Below are 12622 nucleotides of genomic sequence, written 5' to 3' on the forward strand. Positions count from 1 at the left end.
ATGACATTGTCAAGGTCTCTGATCCACTCACGGAAAATCAATAACCCAGCGCATGCGCTCTTAGTTCTGTTCAGTAAACTCAATTGTCAAGCGACATCTCGACAGAAATTTATGAATATTTAAAAAAAAAGGGTTATAATTATCGTTGAGCATAAACCGTCGTATGCAACTCGCCTATAATGGTAATTAAGACACTCGTATGGAAATTATGTTTGGGACTTTCCAGATCTTCCCGTCTTTTTTTCTGGCGATGTCTGTAGAGTTGGTGGGATGAACCAATCCGAATCACTATTTGAACTATTATTGACATGTTCTAAATCTTTAAAACTGTCGTCCGAATCAGATGCCATCTTAATAATGTTAACAGACCTTCGGAAAGCACAATACGGCACAGTGTAAACACTGGCGCGCATCGCCATTATGAAACCAGGTTAGCCATATTCTTAGAAACAAAAGGATTTCCAACACTATGGTAAACAGGTAGAATAAAAAAGCGTTCTTGGTTTACCGCTAACATTGGTTTGGTCGTATTGAGCACAAACCATAATAAGAAAAGCAATCACATTAGAAGGTAAACCAATGTATACAACTGTAAAGCGATGTTGTGTCTGACATTATGTTGGTACTGTGATTCTTCGGCGTGGAACAGTATCGACCGGAAATTAATAGGAAATATGGACGTAGAACAAAACGGTTCTGGATATGGAACATTCGCTGAGTTTCATAACTCATATTTTAATCAAAATGGACTTAAAAGAGTATGGTTCTAGACCATTGATTTTCTTAAGTTTCTGAAAACCTTTCTCGGGACCGAAAAGTGCTTGCAAGACAACAAATATCTACGGCATGGCACTTCATTCAATTTGCCTCTGTTCCTGTCCATTTCTACTTCTTTCTCTCTTCATTTATACACATCGGGTAAACATGTATTGTTGAGACTGAGCTCGATTTTCTACCTTTCACAATTTCTTCACTTTCTTTTGTTGGCAGTATTTAGGAAATGAACACTAAAAGACTCTTCTACCTCGCCTGTCCCCACTTCCACGTAAAGCCAGTACTTAGCAAAACCCTCGCGAACAGTACATCTACCGCCATCCGCATTCTTATTAACATAAATTGCGATTTGAAGCATGAACTAGGCACTCTATAAAGTTGAAAGCTTAAACGTGCAAGATATCTCAGAAAATGTTGATGATGATGTTTTTTGTTTGAAGGGACCTAATATCTAGGTCACCGGCCCCACTTTTCTTTGTAATTGTAAACCACTTCTTCTTCTTCTTCTCCTTCTTCTTGCCCTAATTTACAGACCTTCCGAACGATTTCTCTTACAACCTCTTGAACTTCTGCGATATGAGGGTGGACAGCTTCTGCAGCAGTTTATATAACAGAATATTTGTATTCGCTCATTTTTCAGGAGGCATTTTTCATGAAAAATATTACTATTGAAATATGGTCTGAAAAAGTTTATATTGATTTTTCTTTGCTTAAGTAGCTGTTATAATTCAGTACTTTATTTATTTATTTATTTATTTATTTATTTATTTATTTATTTATTTATTTATTTATTTATTTATTTATTTATTTATTTATTTATTTATTTTCCTTAAATTGTACATGTAATTTAGGAGTGGTACTTGGAGAAAGGGCAAGCCCCACATACACGGAAGTGCCTCCATTCCCACATGTATGTTTACATAAGCTATGCTGATTATTTACGTACGTGTATACAATTTTAAATTTATACATTTACACCCCAAACACTGTACTCTTACAAAAATAATAATATTAATTTATGTTATACACATTCGAGTAAGAATACCCAGTCATTTTTAAGCTCACTCGTACCCTTGTATAGCCACTTTTTCACAAACACTCCCACAGGTTGTGATTACGGTGATAGAAAATTGTTTAATAGGAGGAGAGGCGGTGAATATTGGTGTCAGAGGAAGAACAATTCTTGCATCTGTGCGGCAGATTGAACTTTCCTACATGTCGACTGTTCCAGAAATAAAATGCGAGATAAAACGAATATTAGACTTTATGAGCTTCAGTCGCAGTTAGCCTTTCCTCAGAAAACATATCGATCATTTTTGTCAAGGCGTTGGCAATCATAACATTTTATCCGACAATGTCGTGTATTTCTTACTACGCGCCGTTAGAACAGGATATCAAGATAAGGGCAGTGGTCCCATTCTCAATGACGCATTCTGCCGTGTTTTTGAGGTCCTCTTTCCTCTCAGAATATGATATGATCATGAACAATGAATTTTACTTAACTTGTCAAGAGGAAGAAATCATTTCAAAGTTATTAGATAAGTGCAATATTCTAGTTATTGAAACTTTAAGTTTGATGTTTCCCAACGACTTTTTTTTTTCCTATCAGTTAATGAGGGATAAGCTAATCTTTGGTTGATGTTGTTATCTCGTAATTGTGTTGATAAGCGAGAGTTTGCTAGTTGAAGTTCTGCAGCCGAACACAGTGGCTAGCAGCTAGGATATGGTGTCACCCCTACTCAGACCCGTCGGACTCCTGGCGGGATGGATTGCTTTGGTGAGTTCGAATAGTTAATTGTAATTTGCTTGTTAGGATAAGATGAATTTAATTATTCAGTCTTCACCTTGAGGAACTTCGGATACTGGATGAGATAGAAATTGAGCCCTTTATAACTTCTCATTGTTAGATGGTAGAGTCAATCAATGCGATAGAAGGGAGTAATTATTATTAACAAATACACCACAGTTGGGAAATATACCGGTGGCAGTAATTACTTACAGTAGTGTGATAATTAAGTAAACATACGAGGGTCGAGTCACAAGTCATGGCAAATATATTTTTTTCTCGCGAACAGGAGACAACACGGAAAATCTAAGATATGCATTTGGAAATATAGGGCATGTACTTATGCATAGTGCCTGAAGACAAATTCTGACTTCAGGAGATTCTCGTAGGAAAGTGACCTAACACAGGCCATTGGTAAACATTGTTTTATTATGGTATAGACAGCAACTACACAAGACTACGTACAAAGGACACGTCTCCACTGGTTACAGACTTTCGAAATAATCACCCAAGGTTTCCACTGTGTGTTGCCAGCGGTGGGGCAGGCGCTGAATACCATTCGCTGCATCGCTAACGTGTGACACCTCTCTCCGGAATGCTGTTACGATGTCCTCTTTGTTAGCAAACCGTTGTCCACGTAATGGCTTCCTGACTTTGGGGATTAGATCATAGTCACATGGGCTCAGATCAGGCGAATAAGGCGGCTCCTGCTTGTTGACTTCCATTTGGTGACGCTCACACTCACACACTGAACTTGGGGGCATGCTTAGACCCGCACTGTTGTTTACATACACCATCTAGTGGCGTCATACGCAAGTACATACCGTACGTTTCCAAATGCATATCTTAGATTTTCCGTGTTGTCTCCTGTTCGCGAGAAAAAAAAAATAGTTGCCATGACTTATGACTCGACTTACGTATTTAACAACAACAGCAACAACTAATACAACAAGAGTACAACAAGCAATTCCATGGAAAGAAAATATTACAAGAAATACTACTACTTTAACATAGAAGGTAACAGAACGATTGTAGAATGTAAAAGGAACAAAAAATCTAGAAGATAATGAAATGGAAATGGCGTACAGCTTTTACTGCCGGGAGTCTCCGAGGGCGTGTTCGGCTGGCCAGGTGCAGGTCTTTTGATTTGACTCCCGTAAGCGACCTGCGCGTCGTGATGAGGATGAAATGATAATGGAGATTACACAGTCCCCGTGCCAGTGACATTAACCAATGATGGTTAAAATTCCCGATCCTGTAGGGAATCGAACCCGGAACTCCTGTGACCAAAGCCCAGCATGCTAACCATTTAGTCACGGAGCCGAAGTAGAAGATAATGACCTTACTCGCTATTTAATGAAGATAAATGCCACAATGACTGCTTCAAACAGATGATTAGGGAATTGCTTACTTCGCTCACAGAAGCCTGCAGATTAAACACTAGAAGATCCTGTCTTCATGAACTCATTTGGTTTATATATCATTATATTACCGTTAAATAGTCGATATCTGATGTTGTCTGGCCCGGGTATGGGCATTTCAAACTGAAATATGTTTATGGCTGTTGATAAATGACCATAGTTCTTCTTGAAATCCAAACGTCACAAGCGTAATTTCTTTCAAGAAAAGTGTTCTCTCTATGGATCGGCGGTAGCTTTTCGGTCTCTAGATCGATGTATCACAGGTTCTAACTTGGTAGAGCTGGTAGTATTTTTGAAGGGTGAAGAGAAGTCTTTTGGGAACTCCACGCCGTTCGATGTGGGCATGTAAAATGTCTCTAGTGTGACATCTGGTGTTTGCCTTCGCAAAATTAATCAGGAAAAACTCAGTAATAGGTCGCCCATTAGAATTTCTGACTTCCTGATGCAAAATGGAATGCCGAAATTGACATGCATATAGCCTAAATAGCGTCAAATCGAAATATTTCATGCGATAGCTGAGGAGATATATTATTATTATTATTATTATTATTATTATTATTATTATTATTATTATTATTATTATTATTATTATTATTATTATTATTATTATTATTATTACATTTGTACATTTGGCTTTGAAACTCAACCCTCTCTTCTCGACCGCTTCGGTACGTTCGGAAATTGTCTAGAGATATTTAAGTTTTAAGATTTTGGGGTGCCTTGAAGTACCTCGTTAACTCTTACCTGTTTTTCGTTCTATAACTATGTCCGTCTCCATGGCTAAATGGTTAGCGTGCTGGCCTATGGTCACTGGGGTCCCGGGTAAAATTCACGGCAGGGTCGGGTATTTTAATCATAATTGGTTAATTTCGCTGGCACGGGGGCTGGGTGTCTGTGTCGTCTTCATCATCATTTCATACTCATCAAGACGCGCAGGTCGCTTATGGGAGTCAAATAAAAAAACCTGCATCTGGCGAACTAAACTTGTCCTCGGACACTCCCGGCACTAAAAGCCGTACGCCATTTTATTTCAGCTAAATATAGAGCTCTTTCACTTCTTCTTCTTCTTCTTCTTCTTCTTCTTCTTTCTTCTTCTTCTTCTTCTTCTTCTTCTTCTTCTTATACCAGCGGAGTGGCCGCGCGTGTTAAAGCGCTACGTCTATGGAGACAGTGTATGCATTCGGGAGACGAGTGGATTCGAATCCCACCGTCGACCGTCCTGAAAATTTTTTTCTGTGCTTTCCCATTTTCACGTCCAGGAAAATGCCGGAACAGATCCTATTAGTTCCTGTTCATAAGCTAAAACTGATTCCTCCCACCTCCTTTTCGAATTTCATTTACATCATTCATTTCATCTTTAGCTCCTCAATTGTGGTTGACGACAGGAAGGGCATACGGCGGTAAAACATGCCATATAATTTAATCTGGACTCATCTCCGATGGCGTATCAGAAAACAAGACAAAGGGATAGACATACATTATTATTATTATTATTATTATTATTATTATTATTATTATTATTATTATTATTATTATTATTATTATTACGGGTATTTCGTGGAACACAGAGGTGTAAGAAGGTGCCGGGTTGAAGGGGGTGGACAAGGAAATGACCAGAGCATAAATTAAAGAACTAAATTTTGAAATGTTATTTCTTTCCTCTTTCTTGGGAGGGGGGTTAAAATTTGATAGCCAGAAAATCGGAATAAACAAGTGAGATCGTCAGCTCTGATAACAACAGCGGACTATAAGTCCAAAAATCAGGTACAAGAAGAAGAGAAATTATCCACTCGATAATCTACAAGGGGTCCGCATCTGTGGTGTATGGTTAGCGTGATTAGTCGCCACCGTCGGACGCCCGGGTTCGAGTCCCGGCTCTGCCACGAAATTTGAAAAGTGGTACGAGGGCTGGAACGGGATCCATTCAGCCTAGGGAGGTCAAATGAGTAGAAGTGGGTTCGATTCCCATCTCAGCCATCCTCGAAGTGCTTTCCCACTTCTCCTCCAGGCAAATGCCGGGATGGTACCTAATTTAAGGCCATGGCCGCTTCCTTCCCTCTTCCTTCTATATCCCTTCCAATCTTCCCATTCCCTTGCAAGGCTCCTGTCCAACATAGCAGGTGAGGCGGCCGGGACGAGGTCCTGGTCCTACTCCCCAGTTGTATCCCTCGACCCAAAATATCACTCTGCAAGACGCTGCCCTTGAGGCGGTAGAGGTGGGATCCCTCGCTGAGTCCGAGGGAAAAGCCAACCCTGGAGGCTAAACCGATTAAGAAGAAGAATATAATCTACATGGAACGAACAATATATCTCTACACCGGTACACGTTCATAAGAGCATGTTTGCTCCACTAATTTACATTCTAGGAGACTGAGCTCCAAAAGTTTCTGTAGTCCAACCTCTCAGAGGCACAAGCTTCTTGCAAGATTATGCTTGACAAACTTCAAATAATGTACTTGCAGTCACTTCTGCTCAACAGTTTGTAACACACTGGTCTATAAACCATTCCAGATAAACAGGGGCAATGAGTGCCCATTCTAAATGGCCGTCATGTAAAAAAAAAAAAAAAAAGTTTTAATAGGAATGGCCATGAACAAAAGGCTAGGATGTCAAACACTCGCACTCCCTTTTGAAAAACTCTTAAAACCCTAAGTGGGCTTATGGCCCGAAGTTGCAGAGGCTAAGCCTATTCTACAGAGGGGTGACTAAGCGAGAAATATAAAATCCTAAAAGTGTGTTAAGAATTTAGAGGTTCAGAAAATTTTAGTCACCCCATACCAAATTGATTGGGAATCAACATAGGCAGATCACTCTTTTTTCCCTTAGTTTACATGTTTCCTAGCAGTGGTTAGAACAGAGTCCTCAGACCTAACTAAAATATACATTGAACCATAAATTAGGACTTTACATAAAATAAAAAAGTCTGAAATCTTTCCCTCAAGCTATCTGTCGGAGCTATCACATATTAAGGAAATTCTGCCATTACCTTGCTTGCTGGGCCTTCCTAACGCCGATCTACGGCCCCTGATCTCCTTAATACACGCCGCACACGATCAACTAGAGTGATGAATATGACAATACGGCCTTAAAGCGCTCAGCTTTTATAACGTTTCGAGGGGAAGTTTCCAGAACTCTTTACAGATAGAGTGGATGCCTGTTCGCGCTTCCAATTTCAATTGGCTAGGGGAGATATTCCCAAAAATCTTGATTGGTTAATAACTAAAGAAGAAGGAAGCGATAGGAGAGTTGACAACTTTGATAGATGAACAAAACAATCTTCACAATGTAAGGTTATCCACCCTTAAGAAATGGTCTTTCCCTTAAGAATTAATTATCCTTAATCCCGCCAGGTTTAATATGAATGAACATGAACAAAAGGCTAGGATGTCAAACACTCGCACTCCCTTTTGAAAAAACTCTTAAAACCCTAAGTGGGCTTATGGCCGGAAGTTGCACAGGCTAAGCCTATTCTACATAGGGGCGACTAAACGAGAAATATTAAAGCCCAAAAGTGTGTTAAGAATGTAGAGGTTTAGAAAATTTTAGTCACCCCATACCGGCACTTAGGTCGATAGTAGAGACATCGAATGGTTGAAAATCCAAGTGCCTTGTATTACATTAGTTCAAGTTCCGTAACACAGATGACCTTATGGAAGGCGCGCAGTTTAACAGGACGGAGAAGGTGTACCCACAGTACAATTATTATTATTATTATTATTATTATTATTATTATTATTATTATTATTATTATTTACAATTTCAAATGTCCATCTAGTCCGGCCCCGCGGTGTAGGGGGCAACGCGTCCGCCTGTCACCCGGCGGCCCCGGGTTCGATTCCCGGTCGGGCCATCAGAATCAATCTAAGAGGGTCACATAACATTTGTACGTAACATATGACATTGGCAGCGGTACCGCGTCCGGGGAGCCACCTGGTGACAAATGAACAAACCATTTCCACTTCTATTATAACGTTTAAATTCAAAAGCTCGTTGAAACCTTTCTCGTGGACAGTCAAGATTTTCTTCTGATCAGATAGAGCACAATTCTCTGCGAATCGTAAAGAATTTCGCCTTATATTGTTGACACGGCATAAGCCCAGAAGCCTATATCATGTCTATAAGTACGGGCCGTGAAAGCATCAATGGCAACATAATAATTATAATTTCCTGGTTTTACGTTCCACTAACTACATTTTTCTGGTTTTCCGAGACGCCGAGTAGCCGCAATTTTTTCCATCAGGAGTTCCCGTACATGGTAGTAAATCTACCAATACGTTGCTGATGTATTTAAGCACCTTCAAATACCACCGGCCTGAGTTAGAGTCGAACCAGCTATGTTGGGTTGGAAGGCCAGCGCTCTACCGCCTGAGCTACTTAGCCAGGCTCATGTAAATATTTGCTATGTAATGTGGTTGGTTTCAACTTCTGATAATAATAATAATAATAATAATAATAATAATAATAATAATAATAATAATAATAATAATGAAAATCCACAGCCTGTTTCCAGTCATTCGACCGGGTCAGGAATATAATAATAATAATAATAATAATAATAATAATAATAATAATAATAATAATAATAATAATAATAAATAATAATAATAATAATAATAATAATAACAATAATAATGACTAGGGCAAGGCATTTAATGACCAAAAAATAGCAAGAAAGTGCAAAATAAAAAATGCATTTATGACCTAATAATGGTTAAAAAATGACAAAATTTGTAAAAAATGACCAATAAATCAATCGTAAGTCACTTATTTATTAATCCTTTAAGAAACAATTAGCTGATTTGAGAGAGAATTTTAACGGATGACAATGCATTAAGTTTAAATTTTGTTACTAACAAAGTAAATATCACTTTGCACCCCTGGTGAAAAAAAATGAAATATTTTAGAATTGGCATATTCTTCAAATACTCTCGAAGCAAATAGGTGTCATTTAATTAACAAAGAATATTTAAGAAAACAAACTTCCGTGGCTGTTTACAATAAATTCGAATTGAAATGCACAATAAAAACTTTGCGTAGGTTCTCAAATGAAAACGATTGCCTATTGTCTGCAAGTAACGATTTGTACATGGAAAAGCTTCTCTCTACCTCAACTGAAACAATTGGTGCATACTGAAAACAAGCAATATCTCTCGGATTCAATTCACAGTCGGTAAGAGAAAAATTTTCACCCGACAATGCTTTGCCAATAGAACACAAAGTTTTATACCCACTGTTCTTTTGCAACACCTTATTCAGTTTCATGGATACAACTTCACCCACTGTACCACACACACGATTCCGATCATTCACAACTTTATACACAATTTGCAGCTGCTCCACTAGTGGCACTTGGGATTTTTCTACAGCACTTATTGCATTAGGAAGGGATCCGAAATTTGTTTTTATGTAGGAAAGTTTACCTGCAATTTCTTTGTCAAGCAAGAGTTCCTGGGCTGTTTTTATTGATCCAACCTCAGTTTTGTCGAAGGAATCGACCACTTTCTTTACAACTTCAAAGTTCTCGCAGTAATAACAACAAGCCTCAATCCACGTTCCCCATCAAGTCAAAACAGGTGAAAAGGGCAAGGGAATTCAAGAGCTTTTGTTTTGAATGCTAGAACTCTAGATGGGGCTTTTAAAACACTTTCTTTATGCACCCAATTAACTTGTCAACTTCAGGAAAATTATGTCGTACCTCTTCCGCGGTCCGATGTAACGCATGGCTAGGCATGTAACATGCACCATTTTCGAGAAGAGTGCTTGTAACGAATTTGCAGCCTTTACCATGTAGGGTGCTGCACCTGTTATTAAAAGCAGCACATTGTCATTCCGAACGCCATCGGGCCACAATAGCCTCAACGACTGGTCAAACAGTTTGCTAATTGTTGACCAGTTAGCTTTGTCCAATTGCTCACAATGTAGTAGAAATGGTTCTCCAGCATTCCCTGCTTCCAGGACGCCTACAATAACGTTGGCTATATATCGTCCCATACTGTCTGTTGTTTCATCTATGCATACCCATATGTTTCCATCTCCTACCCTTATCCTTATTTCTTGTAACGTTTTGTCATAGCATCTTCCAACGTAGGTTCTTCTTAATGTTCTGGGATCTGGTACAGATTTTCTAGTCTCCTCTTCTAAGAATGTACGCAGCTTTGGATGGTTCAATTTGTTCAGTGGAATATCGGCGCATAAAAATGCTGTTACAGTTTCTCACAAAATGGAGAAAATTATGAAGATTCACCCAGTAGTGTCTGGTGTAAGCTACGGTTTCTTTTATCTTCAAGTCGCTGCACACCACGTTTATGTTTTTCTCGCGACACATGTTGTTCAACTGTAAACTTCTTTTCTGCTGAAACTCGCACATCACACACTTTGCAAAATAATATTTTCCCATCAGTGGAAAATATATTTTCTCCATATTGTGTAACGAATTGTTTTAATTTAACAATTGTACTTCCTTTAACTTTGGGCATCTTACAGTACTTGTCAACAAAGAATTCACTCGACTCTCAGCACACGGGCGACTGACTTCCTTCTTATCTAGCTGAAGATAAGGAGCAATGCCCAGCTTGGGCGAGTCCATTATGCGTCTTACATATAGGGGAAGCAGGTACTGCTTATAATATGTTTTCTTGGAAGTGCAATCGAGTTGAATATACTCTTTCCTTGAAAACTAGTGGCAGCAGGGTATGTTGCAAGTCTACGTTCTTTCTTGAGCAAGTTATTTGTCTAAGTTAAACATAATAGACAAGTATTGTAAACATAAATAATATTAATAAAATATCCAAATGTAACGAAATATAACACTTCCCAGAAAACAATTAAAAATGCCAAAAATGACCATAAATTGCTCCAAAAATGACCTATCTCTTGTAAACGGCAAAAAATGAAAAAAAAAAGTGCCCTAACAAATTGCCCTTATTTAATCAGTCAATTTATGAAACACATGTACATATACTCAAGCTATATTTTGGCCTTCATAAAAAAAAAGATGCAAAATCATCAAATGCCTTGCCTTAATAATGACAATCCATAGCCTGTTTCCAGTCATTCGACCGGGTCAAGAATGGAAAATAAAGCCCCCATCTAGCGGCGAAGATAGGAATTGTGCCGGCTCCCGAAGCCTGTCGCACTCCTCTGGGGCAATGATTAATGAATGACAGATGAAATTATATTGGAGAGTGTTGCTGGAAAGGAATATGATAGGGTAAACCGGAGGACCCGGAGAAAAAGCTATCCCGCCTCCGCATTATTCGCCACAAATCTCACATGGATTGACCGGGATTTGAGCCACTGAACCCAGCGGTGAGAGGCCGGCGCGCTGCCGCCTGAGCCTGAGCGAACTATGTCGCACATGCGGATTTGGCCCTGTTTACCGGCCGAATGCCCTTCCTGACGTCAATCCTATGCGGAGGGATGTAATCACTATTGCGTGTTTTTGTGGTAGTTAGTAGTGTGGTGTGTTGCCTGAATATGAAGTGGAGAGTGTTGGGACAAACACAAACAAACAGTCCCCGAGCCAGAAGAATTAATCACAGGCGATTAAAATCCCCGACGCGGCCGGGAATCGAATCCAGGATTCTCTGAACCGACGGCTTCAACGTTGTACATTCAGCCAAGGAGTCGGATATAATAATAATAATAATAATAATAATAATAATAATAATAATAATAATAATAATAATAATAATTTTTTGGTTTAACGGTCTCTATCTACTTTTACGGTTCTGGGAGACGATGGAGTGCCGGAATTTTTTCCGTAGGAGTTCTTTTATGCGCCGGTGGATCTACCGACACGAAGCTGACGTATTTGAGCACCTTCATGTACCACCAAACTGAGCCAGGATCCAACTTGCCAACTTGAGCTCAGGAGACCAGCACCCTACCGCCTGAACTACATAGTCTGGCAGACTACAGGATGAAACAAAGCATGTTCGAGTCATTACCATCTATAGTAGGTGCTAATGTTCTGCAGAGCACCTCTCCACATACAAGCAACCACGCAAACAAACAAACAAACAAACAAACAAACAAACAAACAAACAAACAAACAAACAAACAAACAAACAAACAAACAAACAAACAAACAAACAAACAAACAAACAAACAAACAAAACAAAACAAAACAAAACAAAACAAACTAATTAAGGCTGATAACCGTATGGGGTGTTTTAAGTGCCATTCACCCATGACTCACGTAGATGTGAGCTCCAATTCGGGAGATAGTGGGTTCGAACCACACTGTTGATAGACCTGAAGATGTTTTTCCCTGGTTTCCCATTTTCAAACCAGAAAATTTCTGGGTCTGTACCTTTTTTAAGGTCATGGCCGCTTCCTTCCCACTCCTAGCTCTTCCCTGTGCCATTGTCGCCATATGACCTATCTAGCTGTTAGGTCGTTCACCAGGCAGGTATGATAGGAAACCAGAATACATATTTGTAGAAATAACAACGAACGGGATTAAAGCCCTCGTAGGAGTAGTTTACAAACCTCCGAATACAGGGCAGTTAGAATATTTTGAAGCTCACTTAACTAAACTACTGCCTTACTACCCTCACGCAATAATAATGGGATACGAACTTAATTGACGCAACTTCTTCCGAATCCACACGACTGAAAACATTGTTTCAGGCCTATA

At 39.2% G+C, this 12622-nt stretch overlaps 1 protein-coding gene across 1 annotated transcript in view; it reads left to right on the forward strand.

The window, feature by feature from the left end:
- The first annotated feature begins 2435 nt into the window (after positions 1-2435).
- LOC136863327 (uncharacterized) overlaps positions 2436-12622 on the forward strand; it is an 89626-nt gene continuing 79439 nt past the window's right edge. Inside the window, exon 1 of the mRNA XM_068225751.1 lies at positions 2436-2551. Within this exon, the coding sequence (XP_068081852.1) occupies positions 2498-2551 (54 nt within the window). The 5' untranslated portion in view covers positions 2436-2497. The remainder of the gene's footprint in view (positions 2552-12622) is intronic.

The sequence above is a fragment of the Anabrus simplex genome, chromosome 1 (genome assembly GCF_040414725.1).
Source record: "Anabrus simplex isolate iqAnaSimp1 chromosome 1, ASM4041472v1, whole genome shotgun sequence".
In the NCBI taxonomy this organism is placed as follows: Eukaryota; Metazoa; Arthropoda; class Insecta; order Orthoptera; family Tettigoniidae; genus Anabrus; species Anabrus simplex.